The sequence below is a fragment of the Pipistrellus hanaki genome, assembly GCF_964339955.1.
Source record: "Pipistrellus hanaki genome assembly, chromosome: 9".
NCBI classification, from domain to species: Eukaryota; Metazoa; Chordata; class Mammalia; order Chiroptera; family Vespertilionidae; genus Pipistrellus; species Pipistrellus hanaki.
The window spans coordinates 8,507,042-8,534,920 of record NC_140511.1 but is presented as its reverse complement, the minus strand read 5'-3'; the positions used below and the strand labels follow the sequence as shown (position 1 = coordinate 8,534,920).

Here is a 27,879-nt window from a genome sequence, read left to right as displayed (position 1 = left end):
GGCCGCCCGCCCGCCCGGCCTCCGGGGGCTGCACCGCGGACCCTCCAAGCATGCGATGCGCGATGTGCAAGCGGACTTACCCAGAGAGAAAAGGAGACTGAGCCCCGTGAGGCCGAAGGCAGGGCGAGGGAGCCAGGCATCTCGGAGCATCTCCAGAGCCTGGGGTCGCTGGGAGGTGGGAGAGGGCGCTGAGGGCTGTGGGGAGGAGTGTTAGTGCCAGAAAATAGAGTGGGACACACGGTGCGCTTCAGGGACACATACGGCAGAAAGGAAGCTTTATTTCCATCTCTCTAATATGGCTGGCCTGTATGTTGCTGCTAAAAAGAACGAGGGAGTGTGTGAGGGAGAGAGATAAAGGGGGATGGAGTAAATCTTGTGGTTGTTGGATTTCAAAAAGCAGGTGGGAGGGCGTAAAAGAGTCTCTCTGAAAAGAAGTTCCCTGGAAATGTTTACCCTCGAAAACAAGAACTAAAGCAGAGCCTGCCTTGTTTCTTAACCTGGATCAGTGTTGGGTTTTGAAAGCTATTAGAGGAACCCCTTTATTTCAAAGCTGCTGTAAGGGTGAGGAGACTCCTTTTGTCATTTAAAAACACCCCAAAAAAGGAAATACTGGTTCCTGTGGTTTGGAAAGCATTGGGGGAAGTGAGCCAGGAGCCAGGAGACTTTGGGGAAGTAGGGACTTCCTCATTATTCCCCCATTTTCACTGAAATCGGAATCCGTCTGGTGCGAAGCACCGAATCCAGCTCACAGGGGGATGAGGGGTCGAAGGGGCCTTGCCACCCTGCCCGCTCGGAGGCCTGTGTGGAGGCCTTGCCACCTGCAGATCCAGAACAAAAATGTCTGAAATGAAACCTTAGCTAAAAGCCGTTCATGGCAGGTGGTCATGTCCTAGGCTAGAACCTCCCCGATGAAGGTCGGTCTTTTACTGGTGAGAGAACACACGTGTTCCCCGTCTTCCTCCCCTGAGCCCCTCTGCTGCTCCCGCCCCCAGGCCTTCACGCACCGATGTCTGTGTCCGTGGCCATTTCTGTGTGCATGGACGGCCTTGGTTAATCTCTCACACCCACCTCCCTCTGCGCGGTCAGTCTGCTCCAGGCTTCCGTGCCTCTGGGGCTATTTGTCAGTGTCTTTATTCATTAGATTCCACATACGAGGGAGATCACATGATGCTTGTCTTTCTTTGACTGACTTACTTCCCTTAGCATGGGACTCTCTAGGTCCGAGATCCTTCATTTTTACTGCTCCATAGTATTCTGTTGCATAGATGTACCGCGGCTTTTTTATCCACTCATCTGCTAATGGGCACTTAGGCTGTTTCCAGATCTCAGCTGTGGTAAATTGTGCCGCTATGAACGCAGGGGTGCATATATCCTTTCTGATTGGTATTTCGGGTCTCTTGGGGTATGTTCCTAGAAGTGGGATCACTGGGTCAAAGGGGAGCTCCATTTTTAACTTTTTAAGGAAACTCCACACTGTTCTCCACAGTGGCTGCACCGGTCTGCATTCCCTCCAGCAGTGTCGAGGGTTCCTTGCCAGCACTTGTCGTTTGTAGATTTATTGATGGTAGCCATCAACAGGTGTGAGATGGTACCTCACTGTGGTTTTAATTTGCATCTCTCTGTTGATCAGTGACATTGAGCATTTTTTTCACGTTCTGTACGTTCTCGTTGGAGAAGTGTCTATTCAGGTTTTCTTAGTTGGGTTATTTGTCCTCCTTTTGTTGAGCTGTATCAGTCCTTCATGTATTTTGGAAATTGACCCTGTCAGATATGACAGTTCTCCCACGCAGTGGCTGTCTGTCCGCTTTGCGGACCGTGTGCTTGTTTGCTGTGCAGAAGCTTAAATTTCGTTCTCCCTTTGTTTCTCTCGCCCAGGAGCTGTGTCGGCAGCATTTGTGTAAGCTGGAGGAAGGGGGATAGCCAGGGAGCAGGCCGTGTTCGGAGTGGAAAGGGAACGGACTCCCCACAGCCTCCGTAAGGAACGCAGCTCTGCCTCTGCCCTGCGTCCAGCCTCCTGGCCACAGAGCAGCAAGATGACACATTTGTTGTAAAAAACAAACAGCGCAGCCAGCGTGGCTCAGTGTTTGAGCATCAACCCATGAACCTGGAGATCATGGTTCCATTCCTGGGCAGGGCCCATGCCTGGGTTTTGAACTCAATCCCCAATAGGGGCATGCGGGAGGCAATGGACCCATTATCCTCTCCCACCATTGATGTTACTCTTTCTCCCTCTCCCTTCCTCTCTCGGAAATTAAAACAAAAAACAAAACAAAAAACACTCCCCAATGGTTTCCATGCTCAAAAAAAGTCACCTTCACCTTACTGAGCCGTCTATTACATTTTGCATCTAAGATAACATGCCTTTGGAATGTCAGATAACTGCCTTTCTCAGGCCTTTCTCAGGCCCCTCCAGACACAGCCACTGCACACAGAGTGGAGACTGCGAATCCCCTGGCTGTTATTTTATGCTGCTAACTGCTAACTACTATCCTGTACCAACTGTTAGCCCCGAGCGAGGGCGAAGGGTCAGGCGCAGGTCACCAGGGCAGAAAGCTCCAGATGCCCAGCCAGGGGCGGAGCTGGGAAAACAGCCTCGCCCCAGGGCCACTCTCCTCCCGAGCACAGCACGGGTCCTGCGGTTCAGACCCAGGTCATCAGAGCCTGCTGAGGCGGTGTAGACCCCTGACCTTTCCTCCCTAGAGATGGCATCGAGGCCCAGGAAAGCAGCGAAACCAGACAAGTGACACCGTGGCCGCCTCGGGACCAGCTAAACTGACCAATGGCCCCTGGCCCTGGTGCCCACCCATCAGCGGAGACCAGGGCCCTGGGAGAGCTCACCGGGAAAGCTGGTGAATATTCTATAAGGCCCTCCCCTGAGACCGCCCCCAGATCCCACCTGCAGGAGAGAGAAACAGCTCGGAGCAAAGGGCCCCGTGGGCACTCTCCCTCCAAGGAGTGCACCCGCCATTCCCCCCTCCTCCTTCCCCCACAGGCACGTATCCCCAACCTCTAAGGGCCCCATGAGCCTGCAACCAGGGGAGCAGTGGGCAGTGGTCACTAGTCCCGGGCTAAACCCCTGACCCTGCCTCCAGCCCTTCCCTCTGGATATCCCCATTCCCCATCCCCTTTTCCTTAAATAAACTCAATTTTCTTCGGTCACCGTCTGAGATGGCTGTGTAGCCCGCCCGCGCACCACCAACTTTAACCTTTTACCCTGTGTAAGAGAAGAACGTGTCCGTCTGTCATTTACTTTTATCCAATCCCAGAGACCCCCTCTCCTCCCGCTTTGCTTCCTCCCGCTCCCTAACTTGTCACCAATGGATCTCTGCAACCCACTGTGTCTCCTCTTCGGATTGTGACGCATAAATAGGTGGGGCCTGCCTTTCCCTGGGCACCAGCTCCATGAGGCGGGATTCTGCTTCCCTGTCGACAATTTGGCTCGGATAAACTCCAAGTTCTCCGCGGGTTTGAATGTGTCTTCCCTGGGCAGTAAGGAGACATTTCTGAGACAATTGGGAGAATGCACATGGACTGTGTAATAGTTACATTAATGTACGTTTATTAGTTTTGTTAGGTATGAAAGAAGTTGTGGCGATGTGCTCTAAGAGCTGTATCTGCCACACCCAGAGTGTTTACAGGAAAATGAGATGCTGGCCGGAATTTGTTTGAAAACACTCCAGGGGAGCAGGCAGGGGGCGGAGGTGGTGCTGAAACTGGTGGTGGGTGCGATGGGTTCATGGCACAGCTCTCTCCTGTTGCGTACGCTGGACATTTTCTTTAAAAAGAAAGGAAAACAGGCCAATTCCAAAGAGTAGGAGAACTTGGGCCCCTCAGCAGAGAAGGTCACCCACTTCCTGGGAGACTGAAGCAGGTTCTCAGGGGCGGCCACCTGCGGCCTGAGGGCTGCCCCCGCGGGAGCACTGCATCAGGAGCATCAGCGCTGCACCCGCTCCCCCTGCCGCTCCTCAGCTCGTAACCAAAGGTGGCTTCTTCTTCGTTTTTTTGCTTGTTTGTTTGTTTGTTTTTGTTTTTATCCGCCAATGAGGAAACAGCGGTTGGCCACCGGGTGTGTGTGTGTGTGTGTGTGTGTGTGTGTGTTACTTTTTTTTTTTTAAATTTCAGAGAGTAAGGGAGAGAGAGAGAGATAGAAACATCAATGATGAGAGGATCATTGATCACCTGCCTCCTGCATGCCCCACCCTGGGGATCGAGCCCACAACCAGGGCACATGCCCTGACCTGGAATTGAACCAGTGACCTCCTGGTTTACAGGTCGATGCTTAACCACTGAGCCATGCCAGCCGGTCCTAGCCACCGATGTGACATGTGTACAGTGGTCAGGAAGGGTCAGAGCTGGGTGCATGGGCACCTCCGCGGAGCACTGGCCCTTCCCAGCATGCCGCACTGCCCATCAGGAGGGGGCCTTGCCCCGGGCTGGCTGGGGCCACAGAGAGGCCCGTGCTGAAGAGGGGGTGCCAGGGCAGGGCCTGCAGGAACAGGGCTGGCTCAGGGCCCCCGATGAGTGACTGAATGGATCTGGAGAGGGAGTGAGGGAAGAAGCCATCATGGTGAGGGTGGGGCTCACCTCGGCCTCTGGGGCTGCGCTGGGCGGAAGGGAGGGCAGGAGGCAGGTGTGGGTGGCAGGTGCTGGAGCCAGAGGGCTGACAAGGAAATGCTGGGCCTCCCCCCACCACCACCGAAGGGTGTCCGTGCCTGGACCTTATACAGACTCTGTCCTCAAGGTACCCCGTCAATACGCTAGCTACGGCCCCCACTGGCTCATCTCAGGACGCACAGTCCACAGGGATGAAAATCAGGGAGGAGAAAGGGGCAGCCCAGGGAGAAAAGTCCCCCGTCCCCACCCCGTGGCCACCGCAGGCTCCTCCCGGTGCCCCCCTCCCAGGAGCTGGGCTGCAGGTGGGGGGTGGGAGCCTGGCACAAGCAGGGCCTTGCTGAGGCTCAGCCTCCTTCAGGCCCCAGGCTGCACCCAGCCACCCAGGCTGCCGCAGGCACATGTCAGCCGGAGAGTTTTGGTTTGACGTGGCCGGCCTCCTCCTTTTTCGAAGTGCAGCTGAGGGTGCCTGCTTCTCCAGCTCCCTGGGTCTCACACTGGGCCCGGGGCCTCCGCTGGGGGACATTTGCAATAAGGTCAGGCTGTGGCCCAGTTTGGTTGAGCATCATCCTGTGCACCAAAATGTTGCCGGTTCCATCCCTGGTCAGGCCACATGCCCAGGTTGCAGGCTTGATGCCCAGTAGGGAGCATACAGGAGGCTGCCAATTGATGTTGCTCTCTCCCTCTCCCTTCCTCTCTCTCTAAAATCAATTTTTTTTAATTTAAAAAAGAAGAAAGAAGTGGATCCAGAAGTTCCCTCTGCTTCCATTCCGTGCTGGACCAAGAGGAACCAGGTATGGGACGTAAGCAGAAGGGTCAGAGGTGCTGAGTGGGGGCGAGGTCCCTCGCAGTGGGGCACAGGCGGAGGGCTCCCCAGCCCCCCATCCCCCACCCCGTCACCCCCCGCCCCTAGTCCCCCGCCCCCAGCCCCCGCTCACTGAGCCTCCGGAGGCAGAGGCCCGTTTGCCGGGAAGAGTGGGTGTTCCAGGGAGGCAGTGACTCCGGGAGGCAGGAAGTGAGGTCACTCTGCAGAGTGAGACGCCACCAAAATGGGCTGTTGGGGAGTGAGGCCTTACTTTTGGATTTCTACCAAGTGCCACACGTCCTGCAGCTTTTCCAGATGGCGCTCCGGCACCTGCTCTGCGGGGGAAGCAGTCTCACCGTAACGCAGAGGAAGGGGCTGTGCGGCCTCCGAATGCCTGCTGAGGCCGCAGGGAGCCTTCCTCGCTGCACCGGCCTCGGCCTCACCCCTCAGGGCGCGGCCCAGACGGCACTGCCAGCAGCACTGGAGGCTCAGACCCAGCCAGCAGGACCTCCGTTTCTGACAAGAGTCTAGGTGGTGCCTGTAGCCGTCAGCCGCTATGGAAAGTTGGCCCCGGAGAAGGGCCCGGTGTGGGGTGGAGAGGGACTGGTGGGCAGGAGCAAGCTGCGGGTGGAGTGCTGGTGGGGGCGTGCAGACGCCGTGCTGGCTCCTGGCTCGCTCCCCTCCTCTCCGTCCCCGCCGGTCCCAAGCCACCCCAGTCGGGGATGTTCTCACCACAGGGCTCACCCCTGGTGTCTGCGTCTGGGCGGCTCCCTCCGGGGCACCCCTCCTCTCAACAGGGGGACCTATAACTGAATTAATCATATTATCGATGTTTAGATCTTAGAGCACATATTCTTATGTGACTAGGGCTTATGTTTCTTATGTATGAACTAGAGGCCGATGCATGAAATTCACAGCCTCGGCTGCAGCCCCGCCCACTGGTCGTTCCACCGTCCAGTCTAATTAGCATGTTAGCTCTTTAGCATATAGGAGAGGGGTTAAGTTTCTCTTAGAGTTTCCTTTTTAAGGGAAGCAATTGGGGAGGTGGCTCAGCTGTGAATCCAGCAAGCAGAACAAATAGGCAGGGGCAGGAGCAGGAGACAAACCATCATCTCATCCACATCCTCTCGTCGCCTGATGACCAATCACAGTGGCTGGCGTCTGCGGGGGGCGGGCCCCAGGCCCGCACGTAGCTGCACCCTCACCGCGGCCCCTCCCCCTGTATAAGCCGTCCCCCGCACCTGCTGGAAGGCGGGATCCGATGCTTGTTAGCGCCCGGCCCTCTCGGTGGGCTGGCCTCAGTGAATGCCTCCTGTGTTCAGCCCTGCCTTCGGATTGGACACAGCCACAGGCAGCCGGGGCCCAGCGGGGTCCCGGTGACTCCTCGCCTCTCAGCCAAGGCCTAGTCGTTCTTTAAATTCCTGCTACGGAGTCACCAGCGTCCCATCTTCCACTTCCCTCTCCTCTCCGCTCCTGAGACGCTGGGCTCACTCACTCACTTGCTTACGGAGCCCCTCATTCACAAACTCCAGTGTCTGTTTAATGCCCCGTCTGTGCCAGGCTCCCCGCTGGGAACGGGAGACCCAGCAACGCATGAGCCGCAGCTCCCCGAGAGCCCAGCCCAGGGGAGACCAAGGCCTAGGCTCCACAGAGCACGAGGAGAAGGTCCCGTCGCCGAGGGACGGAGCACAGGCGCCCGCCCGGCGTCTCTGAGGCCGTGCCGGCCAGCGGAGAGCACTGTCCTCACTGGCACTCCCACCGCAGGCACTGCCCCTGGGTGAGCGCAGGGCGTGTCTGATGGGCCTGGCCTGGGCCCCGCAGACGCGCATGAGCGAACGCCGGTTTGACATCGGAGACAGGGAGACCCCCCAGCCTGGCCGCACGCAGCCTCGCCCAGGTGGGCAGGTGGGGGTGGTGCGGCTCCGGGCACGGGGCCTCTCCAGCCCTGGGGACTGCTCAAGGATGGATTGTGCCCCACCGGGCCCCGGCAGATCCGACACAAGGTCTCTAAGGCTCAGGAGCTCTGCGAGAAAGCAAAGCCTCGCACCATAAAAACAGCCAGAGAGCCTCAGGAGACACCACCTGGGAAGCAGAGACATCCAGGAGATGCGGGAAGCAGGAGCTGGGCCGGCAGGCAGGGCCCCGCACCTGAAGGCAGCTGACGGCCGCGGGAGGGGAGGGAATCAGGCAGGGGCAGGAAAGACATGAGGTGTTGGTAGCAGAAGGTCCTGCCATGGCCCTGGCCGGGGTTGCTCAGTGGATAGAGCACCAGCCTGTGGACTGAAGGGTCCCGGGTTTGATTCCTGTCAAGGGCACATACCCGGGTTGCAGGCTTGATTCCCAATAGGGGGCATGCAGGAGGCAGCCAATCAATGATTCTCTCTCATCATCTATGTTTCTTTCTCTCCCTTCCCTCTCCCTTCCTCTCCGAAATCAATAAAAACATATTTTTTTTAAAAAGAAGATTCTGCCATGAAAACAGAGGGACAGCTGGGTTGGCAGAGGGCACCTGCCTCCAGGGGGCGCAGCTCAGGCAGGCGCTTCAAAGGTACCCAGAGGGCATGCCACTGTGGCTCTCACACGGAAGTCCCAGCTTTCTGAGAAAATGCAGAGTTCCCTCGTTTCTTAAGAGAGAAGCGTCGTCTGGAGAGCTGTTTACAGAAGTGGTAACGATTGCCTGACCCCCTGCGGAAGACTGACCACATTTGCAAACCCCCTGGCCAGACGGGCGGGTCCTCTTGGGAAACTGGGTTTATCTCGGTGAGAGCCGCTGGTCTGCGTGCGGAGAGAACTGCAACCCGAAGGGCTTCGGGCCTAAGTCACTGAGCTGTTTCAACAGCTGCCTGGCCCCTGCCTGACACACACACACCACACACACCACACACACACACCACACACACACACACACACCACACACACACACCACACACCACACACACACACCACACACCACACACACACACCACACACCACCCACACCACACACACACACACCACACACACACACCACACACCACACACACACACCACACACCACACACACACACCACACACCACCCACACCACACACACACACACCACACACACACACCACACACACACACATGCCACACACACACACGCTCACACGCACACACCACACACACACACACACACACACACACCACACACACCACACACACCACACACACCACACACACACACACACCACACACACACACATGCCACACACACACCACACACACACACACACCACACACCACACACACACACACACACCACACACACCACACACCACACACACACACATGCCACACACACACACACCACACACACACACACGCCACACACACACATACACACGCTCACACGCACACACACACACACACACACCACACCACACACACACACACACACACACACACACACACACGCTCACACAGTGGTGTGTGTGTGAGGGGGTGTTAAAGGCTAATGTAGCCCTAGCTGGCGTGGCTCAGTGGGTAGAGCATCGGCCCTCGGACTGAGGGGTCCCAGGTTCGATTCTGGTCAAGGGCACGTACCTTGGTTGCAGGTTCCCCGGCCCAGGAGGCAACCAATTGATGTGGAGTCTCTCTCACATCAGTGTCTCCCTCCTGTCTCTCCCTCTCCCTTCCACTCTCTCTAGAAATCAACAGAAAATGCCAAAACCGGGTTGGCTCAATGGATAGAGCGTCGGTCTACGGACTGAGGGGTCCCAGGTTCGATTCCGGTCAAGGGCATGTACCTTGGCTGCGGGCATGTCCCCGGTGGGGGGTGTGCGGGAGGCAGCTGGTCGATGTTTCTCTCTCATCGACGTTTCTAGCTCTCTATCCCTCTCCCTTCCTCTCTGTGGAAAATCAATAAAATATATTTCAAAAAAGAAATCAACAGAAAACATCCTTGGTGAGAATTAACCACAAAAAGCAGGGATGGAACTGGAGAGCTTTATGCTAAGTGAAATACGCCAGTCAGAGGAAGATAAATATTACATGATCTCACTCATTTATGGAAAATAATGAACAACATAAACTGATGAACAAAAACAGATCCAGAGACGGAGAAGCAGCCATCAGACCGTCAAACCTCAGAGGGAAGGTAGGGGAGGGTGGGGGTGAGGGGCAGAGATCAGCCAGAGGACTTGTGTGCATACATATGAGCCTAACCAATGGACACAGACAGACACCAGAGGGGTGAGGCATGGGGGGGGGGGTCGTGGGGGGCAATGGAGTGGGGATAAGGACACATACGTAATATCTTAATCAATAAAGAAATTAAAGATTGAAAAAAATAAAATAAAAACGATTTTTATAAAGGCGAATGTAGACGTGTCAGCACTGACAGGCGAAGGGAGGAAGCCTGGGGTGGCAGAGAGCCACGAAGGCCTGAAGGGCTGGCGGCGCGGCAGGCCGAACTCTGGTGCTACTAGATCTTCGTTATTCTCTGTAATCCTCCCCCGAGGATTCCCTTTGGCTTTTAGAGAGAGTGGAAGACGGAGGGGGGGGGGGGAGAACATGGATGTGAGAGAGATGCATCGACTGGCTGCCTCCTGCACGGCCCCCAACCGGTGCTGGGGATCAAACCTGCAACCCAGGTACGTGCCCTGGACCAGAATCAAAGCCACAAGTCAACCCTCCAACCACTGAGCCACACTGCGAGGGCTGGATTCTTCGTTATTTATGGGCGGCCCCGCCCTCTCCAGCTTTAGGCTGCTTCCTATTGGCAGAGACCTGTGTGCTCCCAGGAACTTAAAATGCAGCAAATTCATGTGGAAAGCCGCTGCCGAAGGTCCTCCCACCGGAGGTCCAGCGGCCGCAGCGCCCGCGGCCTCCTGCCCTTCGCAAGGTCACGCTGAGTGTGCAGAGCGCTCTGAGCTCAGCTCCTAACTGTCTCTCCGGATGGGGAGAGGGACTTGGTTTTGTTTTTGTTTTTTCCCCCCGGCTAAAGAGCTTCCTGCACAAAGAATAAACAATGGCTGAACGCCCAGCCAGCCGGGCACTGTGATTGAGCATCAACTTGTGCACCAGGAGGTCACAGTTCGGTTCCGGTCAGGGCACAGGCCTGTGATGTGGCTCCATGCCCAGTGTGGCGCGTGCAGGAGGCAGCTGATTGGTGACTCTCTCTCATCATTGATCCTTCTATCTCTCTCTCCCTTCCCCTTCCTCTTTGAAATCAATTAAAAAAATATATTTTAATTAAAAATAAAAAGATGAATGAGAGCTGGGGACGGAGTCAGCAGAAGCACCCTCCGGGGGAACCACACCAGGCGGGGGAGGCTCAGACCAGCACTGACCCTAAGGAGCTCGGTAGCCCCCCAAGACGCCGAGCCCCCGCTGCTGTGCAGGGGAACAGCTCTGCAGCGCTGCAGAGAGAGCAGGGCTGGAACCAGGCTCGCTGGACCACAAGCCCATGCCCTGCGCCTCGGCCTCCCGCTCCTGCGGGCGCTGGGCGGTCCCTGGAGAAGGCGGGGGGGGGGGGGGGGGGGGCGCGCGCGTTCCGTGGCCCCTGGGGCAGTTCGGGTTTAGGCAGGCTCATTGCTGAGAGCTGTGGGCTTCCTCTGTCCTGGAACAAGAGGGAGGCAGGATGGGGGAGGGGGCTTGCTCCTCCTCCTCTTCCTCCTCCTCCTCCCGGACAGCTGCTGAGCCCAGAATAAAAGCCAGACTGCGAGTTAATCGAATTCAAATCTGGGCAATCAGACCCCAGAGGGCATGCTCATGGGGCGGCGCCTGCGGGTAGCTGCTCACCACTTTCCCCCACCCCGCCAGCTCTCTCCCAGTTATTCTCTTTGACCCAGAGCAGCAGTTGTGAAACCTCTGTCCCCCAGCTAACCCTAAGCACCAGGGTTTGAGGAAGCAGAAAAGGGCCACCTCGCCAGGACAACACATTGCTTAACGGCCAGAAAGCAAGTCACTTCCTCCTGGCACCCAGTGTCCCCTCGGGCACTGCCTTCAAGGCCCACAGTGAAATCATCGACACTGTCCTCATTTAGAGGTAAAGGGAAGAAGACAATATTTTTTATCTTTTGTAATCCTCACCCGAGGATATTTGTCCATTGATTTTTAGAGAGGGAAAGACAGGGAGAAACATCGATGTGAGGGTAACACATCCATCGATTGGTTGCCTCCTACAGGAGACCTGACCAGGAACCCGCAACTGAGGTACGCGCCCTTGACCGGTCAGAATCCAGCCTGGGACCCTGCGGTCGGCAGGCCAGCGCTCTAGGCAGAGCCAAACTGGCCGGGGCAAGAAGACAATATTTGATGACCCTTCTCCATGGCTGAGCAAGGACAACAGGAGGCCACAGGCCTCCAAGGGGAGGCCCCAGAGCAGCCGGGAGAGAGAGGCGTCACTAGTGGGTGGTCCTGATGGTGAGTTAGAGGAAGCTCTGAACAATGCAGCTCCACTCCAACTGTAGAGCAGGGAGAGGCACGCACGCCTCCGCCTGCCCTGATAGCCCAAGGGGAGGACGGATACAGAGGATGAGGAGGACGGGATACATCTCGAGGGGCCGTGAGCTGAGCCCAGGCTAGAAATCAGAGCCCAGAACCAGGGATTTAAAAATGAACCGTAGTGAGCCTCCTAATGGTAACCACAAGGTATAGGTACCTCACATTTCAGACCAAGAGGTAAGTGATGGCTAATTAATTACCTTGGCAACCTGTTCGCGTCGCTTCTGAAAAAGACAAAGAAACGCTCACGCTCCACCCGGGACTTTCGGGAGCCTCTGCGGGGCTCCAGAGCCACAGTCACTCTGAGCCCAGCCAGTGAGAAAGCACCAGAAGGTCAGGGTTCAATTTCCAGGCCGGGCACATGCCTGCTGTGGGCTTGATCCCCAGTGTGGGCCTACAGGAGACAGCCCATCAATGATTCTCTCTCTCCATCTCACTTCCTCAGTGGCCAAATTATTATGATCTCTGAACCCATAGTAATCTGGCCACTCAGAGTGTGTGTGTAAAAGAGTAATATGCAAATTGACCACACCCATAAGCCACACCCACTAGCCAATCAGGAGCAAGTATGCAAATTAACCCAACCAAGATGGCTGCAGCCATAGAGTGAGCAAGAGGCTTGGGTTTCCCCAGCAATGGAGGAAACCAAGCTTCCCACACACCCTGGCCAGCCCCAGCCTCTGCTCAAGGCTACAAAGTTTTAATTGTAGAAGGTAAATAAATCCCAGATACCAGGGCCTCCACTTGGGTCACCAGGGGGTGTGGCCGGCCTGCAAACCACCACAGGCCCCTCACTCAGGCCACCCCACACCCCAAGGGACCCCCCACCCTGATCCGGGACACTCTTCAGGGCAAACCAGCTGGCCCCCTCCCATGCACCAGGCCTCTATTCTATCTAATAAAGAGTAATATGGAAATTGACCATCACTCCAACACACAAGATGGATGCCCCTATGTGGTCAAAGATGGTTTTCCCCATGTGAACACAAGATGGACAACAGGGGAGGGCAGTTGGGAGGCACCAGATCTGCAAGGGAAGGCAATTGTGGGCAATCAGGCCAGCAGGGGAGCACTTGGGCATCAATCAGGCTGGCAAGGGGGTGATCAGACTGATAGGCAGAAGCAGTAGGGGCAATCAGGAAGGCAGGCAGGTGAGCAATTGGGAGCCAGCAGTCCTGGATTGTGAGAGGGATGTCCCAGATTGAAGAGGGTGCAGGCTGGGCTGAGGGACTCCACCCCCCCCCCCCACCTCTACCCTCCCCCCATGCACGAATTTCATGCACTGGGCCTCTAGTATACACACACACACACACACACACACACACACACACACACACACATGCACTAGAGGCTTGGTGCATGAATCAGTGCATGGGTGGGTCCGGCCAGCCTGGTCAGGGGGAGGGGTCATGGGCAGTTGGCTGGCCTGCCTGCTGATTGAACTCCTGGTAGAGGGGACAATTTGCATATTAGCCTTTTATTATATAGGATATACACTGAGTGCCCAGACTATTAGGCATTCAGAGATAATAATAATCTGGCCACTCAGTGTATGTGTGTGTATGTGTATAATTTTTTTTAAAGCAGCGCTGGCTCAAATCCTAGAGGTATATTCATACCCCACTTTCAACCCTCCAAAACTTTCTCAGTCCCCTCGGCTGTCCAGAGTTCCACTCCTCTCGCCCCCAGCCAGAGTAAGACAGAGGAGACATCCACAGATCACATTTATTTAGGGACGATGTGCCGAAGGAAACATTCGGGTTGGTTTTTACTGCGATTCTTCCCAGGGTCACATCCGCAAAGACGCCATCAACCCGAGGGACTGACCGGACGGGGTGCTCGGTGCAGAGGGGCAGCTCAGCCAGGCTCCCAGGGCCAGTCCTGCTCCAGAGGGCCATGTCTGTGCTTCCCCATCGGGGCCTGGTCCAGAGGGGCCCATCCTCCTGGCAGACTCTGAACCCCCATCTCAGCCTCTGTCCATCCAGGCAGGCAGGGCAGCTGGGAGGGGTCTGCATGGCTGGCACGGGGACCGGCCACACAGGGGCTCCTCTGCCTCCTGAAGGTGAGGGGACTGTCTTCTTAAAAGGCTTGCCCAGGTGGGTTTCTTGGCACGGAAGGCCACACTGGGCGCTGCGGGAAGGGAAAAAAGCGGCACAAAGCACGTTTGTGAGACGTGTTTCCCTCTGAACAGTCACCACGCTGAGCTCTTTCCGCCCACTGGCCCCGTTCCGAATGTCACGTGTACCGTCTCTTTTGAGCCTCACCACCCGGGAAGTATTCCCATTTTAAGGATGAGGAAACTGAGGCTCAGAGGTGCTAAGTTACCTGCCCAAGGTCACCTCGCTTCTAAGTCAGAGTCAGGACTTAGACTCATGGGTCAGCCAGCTCCAAAGCTGTGACTTAGCCACTTTGCTGTACAAGCTGAGAAAGGGGCACAGTATGCGGCCCTTCGTCTGAATCAGCTCAACGCCAAAGCCAAAGGTGCTGTGCCGCCTGCTCCCGCCCCAGGCCCCCACAGCTTGCTGTTTGGGTGCAGAGGCGCACAGCACCCTGCCAGCTCGAGGCCTGGGGGCTGGGGCCCGTTTTAAGAGGACAGAGGTGCTATTTCCTCAGAGTTTAACTTATAAGCCACCACTCTAGCCGGTGTGGCTCAGTGGATAGAACATCGGCCTGTGGACTGAAGGGTCCCGGGTTCGATTCCCGTCAAGGGCACACACGGTGGTCACAGGCTCCCGGCCCGGCTCAGGGGCATCGGGAGGCAACCAATCCTTCAGTGTTCTTCTCTGACTCTCCTCCTCTCTTCCATCCACTCCTTCTAAAAATCAATGGGAAAAACCCTCAGGTGATAAAAGTAAAAATAAAAAAGTAAAATGAAAATAAAAAATAAGAGAGTGAATTTGAAGCACCTAAACTGAACCTGGGCAAGGAGCTTTAAAGACAATTCACAGCCCCACCCCCCACCCCCCAACCTCACTGGCCTCTGAGAACCCGGCCCCGGGGCAGGAGCAGGGCGCTGCGTCAGCAGGTCTCAGGGCAGCCGGCCGGAGGTCCCTGCAGACCACACGGCCGGTCACACGGCAGTGAGGGCCGAGGGGGTGACTACATCCGACTCCAGCTCAGAGAGGGGTCCTGTGCCAGCGGCGGCACCCGGCCAGGCTCCGGCTGTGTCCTCGGCCCCGGGTCACAGGAAGCGCACGAGCCTCACCCGCCGCCCAGCGGAACCCGCTCTGGGGCCGGGCCTGCCTGCCTGCCGGCACCCAGGGGCTTCCTCCAGCTGCTGTGCTCCGGGGGGCTGAGCCCAGAGCGATGTGCCAGAGTGAGGTCAGGTCAGGCCAGCCGTGAGAAGTCGCTCTCGGAATAAAGGAATGTAGGGGCTGGGGGGACCCTCTGGAAAGCATCTGTTTTCATCGCCATTCATCCCCTCTGCCTCCTCCATCTCCACCACCCTCCCCGCAGCCACACTGCCCCATGGCCACGAGTCCTCTCCTTCTCTCTCAGTCCCGCCCCCCAGGACCCTCTGCCTCCCGGGCCAACAGCGCTGTGTGCCTGCCCGCTATCTGCCATCTGCCCTGGCAACAGCTCCCCCTTATTAAGTGAGTAACCTCACACAGGGCCTAAGCGAGGACCTGGGGCAGAGGCACCCTGTCATCCACAGTGAAGGCCCCTCTTCACTCCGGCCCTCTGCCCCTAGTACTCGAGGCTGGGGGTGAGGCACCTCGGAATGAGTCTTCTTCCCGGCAGAGCTCAGCATCTGACTTCCCTGCCCTCAGCAGCTCCCCCCAGTCCCGCTGTATCCCACCCCTCCAGCCCTGGCCATCTCCTCCCCCGTCTCCTCCCCCGCCACCCAGGCCCTGGGCCATCTCCTCTCCCCACCCTCCCCCCAGGCCCGCCCCCTCCGACACCTGCCCTCCTCACCATGGTCATGTAGGTGGCCTCTGACCTGTCACGTGGCTCTTCCTCCTTGGGCACCTCCCGCATGGTGATTGAGGAGTAAACATGCTTCTATGGGGAAAAGGTAAAACACACCTGAAAATCAGCAGTTCTGCTTTTTAATATATATTTGTATCGATTTCAGAGAGGAAGGGAGAGGGAGAGAGAGAGAAACATCAATGATGAGAGAGAATCACGGATCGGCTGCCTCAGGCACACCCACACTGGGGATCGAGCCTGCAACCGGGGCCTGTGCCCTTGGCTGGAATTGAACCCTGACCTCCTGGTTCCTGGGCTGATACTCAATTGCTGAGCCACCCCCATGGGCTCAGTGGTCCTATGACAGAGAAAAGGCCTCCTGCTACGATTCTCATGGCATCAGCCACCCACACGGGCAGGCACAGAGGTTACTGAAAGTTAGGGAATTATCAATACGATAATTCCATCATCAATGTTCCAGAGAATTAACTCCTCAGAGCCCTATCTTAGGAACCAAATCCTTCCCAAGCAGCCTTTGTTTGGTGGCATTAGGGAGCAGCCCCAATCCTTCTCTCGCCAAATCCGATCTGCTCCGTGGTTACCTCCTCCTCGGCCTGGGGAGGCGGCACCAGCCAGCCACCGACCTGCCGCCAGCCTCCCAGGCCTGGGGCCGGGCGCCTCCGGAGCCTCTCTCGAGAGGCTGGGCGCACCCGGCGAAGCCCATGCCCACCTCTCCTGGGGATGCAGCGTCACCCCGTGGGGGACTCCGGGCACCCGAGGCCCCTGCACCGTGAGGAAGCCCACTCTGGCCCAGACAGACCAGAGAGGAGGCCCACATCCCAAAGGGGGGTTAAAAGTTTAAAAGAGAAAGAAAGGAAAAGGAGCCAAAAGGAACGAGTCCATTTCTCAGCCCCTGGCCGAGCCACCACAGCCGTTCCAGCGAACACGGAGGAGAGGGCCGAGGGTCCTCTCGGCTCACGGGCCTGCATCGCCCCGTAGCCTGGCTCCCCAGACACTCCCCAGGCGCCCCGCTCCGCCTCCTGTCACCCCGAGACCTGAGCCCACGCAGGTGGGTCCGGGCCCTGGTCCTGCTTTTACTGACGAGCAAACAGGCTCAGGGAGGGCGCAAGGCTGGGCCCACATCGGACTGTCTGGCCCGAGTCCAGTGCTCCCTGCTCGGCCCCCAGACACGCTCACACACTGGCGGCCCAGCTGCCCACACGCACCCCCTCCGGGGGCGTCAGTCCAGCGGGGAGAGGCCGAGCCGGGCTCTGCGCCAGCCGTGCCACGTGCTGAGACCCAGGCCGAGTGAGGACCCGCCGCCCTGAGAGGCACAGCCACGCGCAGAGCCCCCTCTTACCTCGGGCCGAGCCCTGTCCCTGACCTCCAGGCTCTTCTCCAGGGCCCTGGACGTCCCGGAGCTGCAAGGCAGGAGATGCAGGCGGTTAGCGGCCAGGATGGCCAGTCCAGGTGCCCTCGGCGCTCGGGAAGAGGCACCGAGCCGGGCTGTTCTCCCTGGACTCTCCCAGCTCACCCGAAGCCCGCGGCGCCTCCCGGCGAGCAGAGAGCACCGGAGACCTGAGGGCTGGGCAGCAGCCCCCGGCCCCGGCCCCCGGCTTTCTGTCTGTGACGGGGCAGTGGGTGCACGGAGCTAGGCCCCGGGCTACCTGCTCACCTCCCGGACCAGGCAGTGCTGTTGGGCCGGCAGGTCAAAGGCCTAGTGGAATCACCCAGCAGCACCCACTGTGTGCTCTGCACCCCACAAGCACCCACTGTGTGCTCTGGCCGCTTCCCACTCCTTGGCCTGTGATGTCTTGGCCATTTGCCTTCTGCATTTGCCATTGAAGACACTTTTTTTCTATTTTGGCCTATTTTCTATTTTCACTCTCTCTCTCCCTCTTTCTCTCTAAAAATCAATTTAAAAAAATTTTTTTAAATAGTTTATCTCAGGCATTGAATGGCACCATTACAGTTTGTGCTTAAGATTTACAAAGTTTTTTTTAAGTATGTTTTTATTAATTTCAGAGAGGAAGGGAGAGGGAGAGAGAAATAGAAACATCAATGAGAGGGAATCGATGGGCTGCCTCCTGCACGCCCCCTACTAGGCATTGAGCCCACAACCCTGGCCTGTGCCTGACTGGGAACTGAACTATGACCTCCTGGTGCCTAGGTCGGTGCTCAGCCCCTGAGCCTCGCTGGCCGGGCTAGGTTAGACTCTTACTGAGCTGCACCTGGACCACCGTTTGTCCAGGAGCTGCCCGTCCACAGCGGAGGGGTGGGGGTGCACACGGCCTGGGAGCAGGGGCATCTGGTGCCACATGGTGCACAGAGGCCGTTCCCCTCGGAAACAGCCCTTCTGGGGAGAGGGCTCCGCTCAGCCGGTCTCCCCTCCCCCTCGGCAGAAGCAGCCTGGCGCCAGCAGCCCGTCTCCGGCGGAGCGCGTACCTCTGACTCCCCTGGATCCTCCTCGCGGTCAGGATGAGCACCGGAAGCAGCAGGACAGTGATGCAGACGATGCCCACGATGATCAGCAGCTGGGTCCCGCCCAGCACCTCGGGTCTGGGGGCCGCAGCGGTCACCAGCGCTGGGGGAGGGAGCAATGGGCTCAGTGTCACAGGAGAGGGCTGAGCCCCGGTGATGGCACAGCAGCCACAGCCAGGCAGGGAGTGGGCGCAGCCCGCTCCACCCGCGTGGAAGCACTCGGACCCCTGCGGGCCCTTAGCTTGAGAGCCGAAGCCGGTGCCCTGCGTACGGGCAGGAGAGGCGGCCTCGCCAGGAGTCCCCTCTGGCGCCAACAATTCTCTTAACACTTGGGTCACAGATGACGCTGACACAACACACTCCTAGAGGCTACGGATGTTTCTACGGGAAAGTGATGGTTTTTTAAATATATTTTATTGATTTCAGAGCGGGAGAGAGAGAGGAACATCAATGATCAGAGAGCCATGGATCGGTTGCCTCCTGCATGCCTCTCACTGGGGATCAAGCCCCTGGCCTGAGCACGTGCCCTTGATCGGGAATCACACTGTGACCTGGTTCACAGGTCGGTGCTCACCCGCTGAGCCGCGGCGGCCGAGGGCAGTGACTCTTCCGAAGGCTCTCTGCCACGAAGCCCGGCCTGCGGTCAGGGCGCCCGGGAGGCCTCGGGGGCACATTCCCACACAGGGTGCCCTTTGCACGTTTCCTGGGTTCGTTCCAAACACACACAAACACGATCTGGCTTTTGTCCCGGAGGCAGGGGCGCGCTGAGAGGCCATCGAGATGGGCCTGAGTGCGGGGACTGTGGCTGAGGAAGGCGGGCCGGCTGCTGCAGGAAGAGGGAGCCCTTGGCCGAAGCCAAGCTTGAGAGCAGAGACCAGGCAGAGGCCTGAGCTCAGGACAGAGATGAGGACGCCGCAGGAAGGCGGTGGGTGGGCGGGGAAGAAGGCAGATCCGGAGTCAGGCGCAGAAACCACTGGACCATCATCAGTTAGACGGGGCCCTGGGAGCGGGCAGCGGCGAGCACAACGGGCAGGGGCGCCGTTCGCTGGGGGCGGGGTGCGAGTGGAGGCGATGGCGGGAGTGAGGGGATGGGAGTGGAGGAGGGGGGCTGGGAAGGTGTCCGCGGCTGGGTGTCTTGCATTGGGGGGCACGGGGTGGACCGCATACAGCTCGACCGAGACGGACAGACTGTCCCACGCAGAGCGTGTGGCCCCCCATCCGCTCGGAAAGGAGGCGGGTGTGCCAGTGCCGTCGGGATGGAAAGCAAGCGAGGCAGCAGCGGCCGCCAGAAGACGGTGCATGGAGGAACGAGACGGCGGAGGTGAGAGGAGAGACGCCGCCCGCGCCCTGCAGCCAGCATCTGGCCATCAAACCTGGTGTGGTCAGGCTGCACAGCTCCGCTCACACCAGCACCCTGGGCTGTGCGCCTAAGCAGGTGCGCTGTTTTCCTAGCTCAATAAAGCTGCTTTAGGAAAAAGAAACGGCCCTGGCCAGTGTGGCTCAGTGGATAGAGCGGCATCCTGCGCACCAAAGGGTCCCAGGTTCAATTCCGGTGAAGGGCACATAACTCAGTTGCAGTTCCTCCCCGGCCCAGGCCCTGGTTGGGGGTTTGCAGGAGGCAACCAATCGACGTGTTTCTCTCACCTCGATATTTCTCTCTTCCTCTCTCTCTGAAAAGCAATGGGAAAATATTCTCGGGTGAGATTAAGAAAAAAAAAGCCATAGGATGAGAGCTAAGCAGAGAGGAACGTGAGGTAAGAGGAGAGGAGCATGTTTATGTCCTGAGCGGGAGGAGCCACTGCCAGTGCCAGGGAGGGAGCGGGGCAGGCACCTGCAGGGCTGGATGGAGGGCAGGGCGGCGGGGAGGAGGGGCCACTACCAAGCCGCTGTGGGGGACCGGGTGCGGGGGGGACCGGGTGCGGGGGGGGACCGGGCGCTGGGGGGGACCCGGCTTGGGGGGGACCGGGCGCCGGAGGGGACTGGGCCCTGGGGAGACCGGGCGCCGTGAGGGACCGGCGCCATGGCCAGGCTTTGGTCTGTGCGGCTGGGATAAGACTTCGGAGGGTGAGGAGAGCCTCTGTCCTGCCCCTCTGCAGCCGGGACTCTGCTACAGACAAGAAGGGGCCTCCACAGACGAAGTCCCAGGCCAGGGCATGGAGGTAAGCTCCATCCTGCCCCAGCCCCCTCCAGCCAACCACAGCCAAGCCCCGAGGCCCTGGTGCAAGACAGACTCCACAGCCACATCCTGGCTGCTAACTGGGTTAAGGTTTACCTCTAACCCTCACTTAGCAACCTCCAGTCAACACAGCCAGCCTCTGCCCCTCCACGCCACCTCCCTGTTTCGCAGAACACAGCGCCTTTGCTCAGAACCCTCACCCACTTCTGTCCCTGCCTTCCTGTCTGTTCTCTGCCCCCCAGCGCAGGGGCCGTCCCCTCCCCCCAGAGCACCGCCAGGCGTCTGAGCTGCGGCTCCAGGCTCCGCGTCCCGGGCTGTGGAGCCAGCGGCCGCGCTGCCCGGGAGGGTTGGCCGAGGCCGGTCCCCGAACGTACCAGCTCCTCGTCCCTGACCCGCCCGCAAGGCAGGGACCAGGGTGAGGCCACTGCGCTGCCCAGGGCCACACACTGAAAGAGGCACCAGCCTCAGGGCCGGGCCAGCATGGGGTCAGCCCCCGGGGGGCGCCTCCTGGCCTTTCCCACCACAGGCCACCGGGCCTCGCTAGTGCTGGCCACGCTAACCGCCGGGTCCCGCCGCCCAGCCCCGGTCACACACCTGCGGGCTCTCTCCGCCTCACGAGCAGCGCGAAGGTCTTCCTGAAGGCCAGCTCCCCCAGCTGGATCCTGCAGGTGTAGCTGCCCGCGTCGGACTCCCGCGCTCCCTGGAGCCGGACGGAGCCGTCGTATGCCGTGACCCCCACCAGCGCCACGCGGTTCCGGAAGCGGCCCCCGCTCTGGGGGGGCCCCGGGGGTCCTCTGCGTCCGGCGGAATAGTGCAGCACCGCCTCCTCCTGGAGGGAGGCAAAGGCGTGAGCGAGGGGGGCGGGGGGGGGCCCCAATGTGAACCAGCACAGGTGCTGTCGGCAAGGACGGCGCAGACACACACGCGTGTGCAGGCATGTGCTGCTCCTGCATTAGCACCCGTGGCTCCTCCCCCGACGTGGGTCCCCGTCAGGGTGGGCTTTCACTGCGCAGCGGACGCCCCAAAAATACGCATAAAGGAGCACAGGTTGACATTTCAAAGTAAGGAGCATAAACTGTCGCATTTTTAAAAGCTTTCATGGAAAGAAGCGGGATGGCCGTTCGGGCTCAAAGACAAGTAAAAGGGGCTCCAGCGTGGCGCCCCTCCCGCCTGCGCCGGGCCTCCCGGGCACTGACGCGCGGATGGACCCTCCGCGGCGGCCTGAGACCGCAGGGCTCCCCTGTCCGGGGTGCCGCCCCGGCGCCGAAGCGGAGAGGAGCAGTGATGGCATGGCTGTTCACAGGACGGCCTCTGTCTTGGTTATACAACCTGCACCTCGCACAAAGCTCCCACTTCTCTTACATTAGCAGTGAGCCCCCTGGGGGCCCAGCCCACGGCGCAGCCTGAGGCCTCTCCCCAGTGACATCCCGGTCTCAGGAATGAGCATGCCGCCTTACACCTTCCCAGCTGCAGTCCAGCCTCTGAAGCCCCTGCGACAGGGCTGTCTCCACCCGTGAGAGGGGCGAGGGGCGAAGAGAAAACTCACAAATGTAACCCACGTAAGAGCACAGCTGCCACTGTGCTTCTCTCCGGCCCAGAGCGCTCCGGCCCGGCCCGGAACCTGCCTGCTCTCCCAGGAGCTCCGGAGAGAAAGGGAGGAGGGCTGTATGCAGAGGCCGAGCCATACAGGTGCCCATACAAGGCTCCACTGCCACACAATCAGGCATCTCCTCCCCCCTCCTCCTCCTCCTCCTCTTCCTCCTCCTCCTCTTCCTCTTCCTCCTCCTCCCCCTCCTCCTCCTCCTCCTCTTCCTCCTCCTCCTCCTCCTCTTCCTCCTTCTCACCCTCCTCCTCCCCCTCCTCCTTCTCCTCACCCTCCCCCTCCTCCCTTACTTCCCCCTCCTCCCCCTCCTCCTTCTTCTCTTCCTTCTCCTCACCCTCCCCCTCCTCCCTCACTTCCCCCTCCTCCCCCTCCTCCTTCTTCTCTTCCTTCTCCTCACCCTCCCCCTCCTCCTTCACTTCCCCCTCCTCTCCCTCCTCATCCTTCTCTTCCTTCTCCTCCCGCTCCTCCTCCTCCTTTTCCTCCTCCTCCCCCTCCTCCTCATCCTCCTTCTTCTTCCTCATGATCTTTTTTTTTTTTTAATCCTCACCCAAAGAAATTTTTCCAGTGATTTTTAGACAGAGTGGAAGGGAGAGGGAGAGACAGAGAGAAACATCGATGTGAGAGAGACACATTGAATGGTTGCCTCTTGCACGCACCATGACCAGGGCCCAGGCTGGGGAGAAGCCTTGGTCCACAGGCTGGTGCTCTATCTACTGAGCCACCACACCAGACAGGGCTCCTTCTTCCTTACCTTATCGTATTCATTAGAGTTATTTTCCCACCAAAAAGCTGAGGCGTCCCAGCCAGGTGGCCCAGCGGCCGCCACACGGCACCGGACGCCCGGACGCCCCTCTCCTGCTCCTGCCACCGCGGCTCCGCCCGGAGGCGGTCCCTCCCCGTTACCTTGGCGTGCTGCCCTGGGGAGAACGTCCAGTCCACCGTGGTCATGAGCTGCTCTTCCGTGCTCTGGAAAGCACAGCCCATTGAAACCGTGTCCCCCACATGGACCGTGAGCTCTGGGAGAAGAGGATAAATCCAGTCAAACCCAAGACATATCCAATAGAGGCCAAAGAGCCTCCGGAGAGAAGATATCAGCTGCAGACCCTCGCAGTACGATCAGCGTTACAACCCCCACAACACACCCTCTCCACGGCAGCCCCGAAGGGGAAGGGCCGTGGGGACCCGGTTCGGGAGCTCCCTCACACCTCACCTGCTCCAAGGACCAGCCCTCCAGCCGCCACGCACACCCAGGCGGGAGTCCTGCTGTCTTCGTACAACAAACGCCTCCTGGTCCTCAGGCCCTCTCCCTCCACGGCCCGCTCCACCCCAGTTCACAGAGAAGGCAGCGCGAACCCTGACGCCCACCCGCTGTGCCCCCCCCCCCGCGCCCCCCCCCCCCCCCCCCCCGAGGGCCCCGCCTCTGCTCCGCGTAAACAGGAAGTGGAAGGCACGGCACTCTCCTCATTGCTCCTTCCTCAAGGTCGCCTGGTGAGCGTCGCCCGGTGAGCTTCGGGAGGAGCTGTGTCCAGCGAAGACCCGCTCCTGCCCCCCTGAACAGCCCTCCCCGCCCTCTCTGCACTGGCCCTGCGCTGGTCTGTGCAGAGCAGCGTCGAAAAGTCAGACGCCTCTTCCTCGTCGTGTTCTCTTCCAAGGCCTCTCGCCGTGGCTCACGCAGTCCACACGCGAGGGTCAGCTGCTCACAGAAGGAGCAGGAGGGAGCCCAGGACTTGCAAAGCCAGAAGCAGGGGGAGGGGGAGCAGGTTGGGGTTTGGGGCGGGAAGTGAAACAGAAACAACATCCAGAGGAAAATGACCTAATTAGTAAGGAGCCCTGTGACCTGCTCTGTAGCCCGAACTGTCCTAAGCAGGTCCTAAGGCAACTCGTAGAAAGGAAGGACAGCCACCTGCAACTCAGTTCTTCAGCGGGGCCCGGGGGTTGTCCTATGTAATAAAAGGCTAATATGCAAATTGTCCCCGGACCGACTTCAACCGGAAGTTCAACCAGGGGGTGGGGCCACTTGCCATCTGCCTGCAGGCCCCGCCCCTCCCCCCCAGCCTGGCCCAATGGGCCCTGATGGGGGCGGGCTGGCCGGACCCTGCCTGTGCATGGATTCGTGCACCAGGCCTCTAGTGTGGTTACAGAGCAGGTCACAGGGCTCCTTACTAATTAGGTCATTTTCCTCTGGATGTTGTTTCCGTTTCACTCCCTGCCCCAAACCCCAACCTGCTCCCCCTCCCCCTGCTTCTGGCTGCCCAGAGGATGAACTCTGACCCTCCCCGTGCCCTGGGCTCCCTCCTGCTCCTTCTGTGAGCAGCTGACCCCTCGCGTGTGGACTGCGTGAGCCACGGCGAGAGGCCTTGGAAGAGAACACGACGAGGAAGAGGCGTCTGACTTTTCGACGCTGCTCTGCACAGACCAGCGCAGGGCCAGCGCAGAGAGGGCAGGGAGGGCTGTTCAGGGAGGCAGGAGCGGGTCTTCGCTGGACACAGCTCCTCCCGAAGCTCACCGGGCGACGTTCAGGAAGGAGCAAACAGCGCACAGGCCCACCTTTCCCCCGTTTCCCGGAGCGAGCTTCCCGCCCAGCAGGACGAATGCAGAACGGGAGGGAAGCAAAGAAAATACTATGAACTTGAAGTCATAAGAATTCACGCCGGGGGAGGCGGGAACGCCCTCGAATTCCAGCAACGCATCACAGACTGAACTCCAGCCCGGCCGGCGTGGCTCCACGGCTCAGCCCACCTCGGAACCAGGAGGCCGCAGCTCGGTTCCCGGTCAGGGCACAGGCCAGGGGTGTGGGCTCGATCCCCAGTGTGGGGCGTGCAGGAGGCGGCCTATCCATGATCCTCTCTGATCATTAATGTTTCTCTCTCTCTCTCCCTCTCCCTTCCTCTATGAAATCAATAATAAAAATGTTTATATTATTTAAAACTGAACTCTGCTTTTTAAAGGCGACATAATAATGAGCCCTCTGAGCCCTCCCAGTGCGGCAGGCATGTGGGCGGCACCCTGCAGAGCCTGTGACTGGGCATTGCAGTGCTTGGAGCTGCCCACTCTGACCCTTCCCACGCGCAGAGGATGAACTCTGACCCTCCCCACGTGCAGAGGATGAACTCTGACCCTCCCCGTGCCCAGAGGATGAACTCTGACCCTCCCCACGTGCAGAGGATGAACTCTGACCCTCCCCATGCACAGAGGATGAACTCTGACCCTTCCCACGCGCAGAGGATGAACTCTGACCCTCCCCACGTGCAGAGGATGAACTCTGACCCTCCCCGTGCCCAGAGGATGAACTCTGACCCTCCCCACGTGCAGAGGATGACCTCTGACCCTCCCTGTGCCCAGAGGATGAACGTGGAGACAGAGCCAGGAGCACCAGCAGCTGAGAGCCCTGAGTGGGCCCACGCCCGGCTTCCCACTCCCTCACTCCACACCTCAGAGCGGACGGACGGCCACCCGAGAGCAGCCAAACAGGAAGTGGTGTTGCTTTATTTGTGAGAACATGGTCTGTGGTGTTTAAGTGGAAATGTGGGGAAAGAACTAAAGAACTGGAATCGGGAAAATCGTCAGCTGAAGGTGCCTGGGCAGAGAGACAGCCTGCAGAGCGGCACTGTCACAGGGCGAGGGGGCCTCCCCGGAGCTGGTCACCTCCACGCGGCGAGAGGGAAGGCAGCCACAGCTCTGGGGGCACCGAACTGCCGACAATTGTCCCGGCTGCGTGGACGGGTTCAACGCCCGAAACCCGCTCCTTCTGGCCGCTCCCTCCTTGTTCCGTGGGCCCCGCCGTGCGGACACGCGATGGCGTGGCATCAGAGGACAGCAGAGAGCGCGGCCCGCGGCCCGGGAGCATGGGTGCCGATTGCTGCCCTCTTCCCGAGGGCACAGCGTGGGCGTCGGGGGAAAATGACAATTGAAGAAAAGTAAAGAAAATAAATAAGTAAATTAGGAGAGAGGCCAGAAGCTACTGCCTACAACTCCAGTTTTCAGATGACAAACTCGTGAGGGGCACATTCAAGAATCCCATTCATTCATAAGCATGTGTTGATCACTCCCTCTGTGCCGGTCAGGCGACCAAGCACACAGACCCAGGTGACCGGGCAGGGAGGAGTGTCCCCGGGCAGACGGCTGAGCAGGGAGGAGTGTCACCGGGCAGACGGCTGAGCAGGGAGGAGTGTCACCGGGCAGACGGCTGAGCAGGGAGGAGTGTCACCGGGCAGAGACAGCTGAGCAGGGGGGAGTGTCACCGGGCAGACGGCTGAGCAGGGAGGAGTGTCACCGGGCAGAGACAGCTGAGCAGGGGGGAGTGTCATCGGGCAGAGACAGCTGAGCAGGGGGGAGTGTCCCCGGGCAGAGACAGCTGAGCAGGGGGGAGTGTCACGGGGCAGACGGCTGAGCAGGGAGGAGTGTCACCAGCAGAGACGGCTGAGCAGGGAGGAGTGTCCCCGGGCAGAGGGCTGAGCAGGGAGGAGTGTCACTGGGCAGAGGGCTGAGCAGGGAGGAGTGTCCCCGGGCAAAGGGCTGAGCAGGGAGGAGTGTCACCGGGCAGAGGGCTGAGCAGGGAGGAGTGTCACTGGGCAGAGGGCTGAGCAGGGAGGAGTGTCACCAGGCAGACAGCTGAGCAGGGAGGAGTGTCCCCGGGCAGAGGGCTGAGCAGGGAGGAGTGTCCCCGGGCAGAGGGCTGAGCAGGGAGGAGTGTCCCCGGGCAAAGGGCTGAGCAGGGAGGAGTGTCCCCGGGCAGAGGGCTGAGCAGGGAGGAGTGGCAGTGGCAGAGGGCTGAGCAGGGAGGAGTGTCAGTGGCAGAGGGCTGAGCAGGGAGGAGTGGCAGTGGCAGAGGGCTGAGCAGGGAGGAGTGGCAGTGGCAGAGGGCTGAGCAGGGAGGAGTGTCACGGGCAGACAGCTGAGCAGGGAGGAGTGTCACGGGGCAGACAGCTGAGCAGGGAGGAGTGTCACGGGGCAGACAGCTGAGCAGGGAGGAGTGTCACTGGCAGAGACGGCTGAGCAGGGAGGAGTGTCCCCGGGCAGAGGGCTGAGCAGGGAGGAGTGTCACCGGGCAAAGGGCTGAGCAGGGAGGAGTGTCAGTGGCAGACAGCTGAGCAGGGAGGAGTGTCACTGGCAGAGACGGCTGAGCAGGGAGGAGTGTCACGGGGCAGACAGCTGAGCAGGGAGGAGTGTCACGGGGCAGACGGCTGAGCAGGGAGGAGTGTCCCCGGGCAGAGGGCTGAGCAGGGAGGAGTGTCACCGGGCAGACAGCTGAGCAGGGAGGAGTGTCACCGGGCAGAGGGCTGAGCAGGGAGGAGTGTCACCGGGCAGAGGGCTGAGCAGGGAGGAGTGTCACCGGGCAAAGGGCTGAGCAGGGAGGAGTGTCAGTGGCAGACAGCTGAGCAGGGAGGAGTGTCAGCAGCGGGAGGCGGCTGAGCCGGGAGCAGTGTCACAGGGCAGACAGCTGAGCAGGGAGGAGTGTCCCCGGGCAGAGGGCTGAGCAGGGAGGAGTGTCAGTGGCAGAGGGCTGAGCAGGGAGGAGTGTCCCCGGGCAGAGGGCTGAGCAGGGAGGAGTGTCAGTGGCAGAGGGCTGAGCAGGGAGGAGTGTCACCGGGCAGAGGGCTGAGCAGGGAGGAGTGTCACCGGGCAGACAGCTGAGCAGGGAGGAGTGTCAGTGGCAGAGGGCTGAGCAGGGAGGAGTGTCCCGGGCAGAGGGCTGAGCAGGGAGGAGTGTCCCCGGGCAGAGGGCTGAGCAGGGAGGAGTGTCAGTGGCAGAGGGCTGAGCAGGGAGGAGTGTCAGGGCGGGAGGCGGGGTACCCAGAGGAGCTCTCTAAAGGAGGGGCCCAAACCA

At 59.6% G+C, this 27,879-nt stretch overlaps 2 protein-coding genes across 3 annotated transcripts in view; both read right to left on the bottom strand.

The window, feature by feature from the left end:
• SCN2B (sodium voltage-gated channel beta subunit 2) overlaps positions 1 to 356 on the bottom strand; it is a 9,791-nt gene extending 9,435 nt beyond the window's left edge. The window contains 1 exon segment of the mRNA XM_084895639.1: positions 81 to 356. Coding sequence (XP_084751765.1) covers positions 81 to 150 — 70 coding nt within the window. The 5' untranslated portion in view covers positions 151 to 356.
• Positions 357 to 13,593: 13,237 nt separating this feature from the next.
• Positions 13,594 to 27,879, bottom strand: part of JAML (junction adhesion molecule like) — a 36,199-nt gene continuing 21,913 nt past the window's right edge. For both annotated transcript variants that reach the window (XM_084895620.1, XM_084895621.1), the window contains exons 5-10: positions 22,956 to 23,068; positions 21,044 to 21,278; positions 18,238 to 18,376; positions 17,153 to 17,213; positions 15,799 to 15,885; positions 13,594 to 14,013 (exon numbers count right to left, since the gene is read on the bottom strand). In XM_084895620.1, the coding sequence (XP_084751746.1) occupies positions 13,963 to 14,013; positions 15,799 to 15,885; positions 17,153 to 17,213; positions 18,238 to 18,376; positions 21,044 to 21,278; positions 22,956 to 23,068 (686 nt within the window). In that variant the 3' untranslated portion in view covers positions 13,594 to 13,962. The remainder of the gene's footprint in view (positions 14,014 to 15,798; positions 15,886 to 17,152; positions 17,214 to 18,237; positions 18,377 to 21,043; positions 21,279 to 22,955; positions 23,069 to 27,879) is intronic.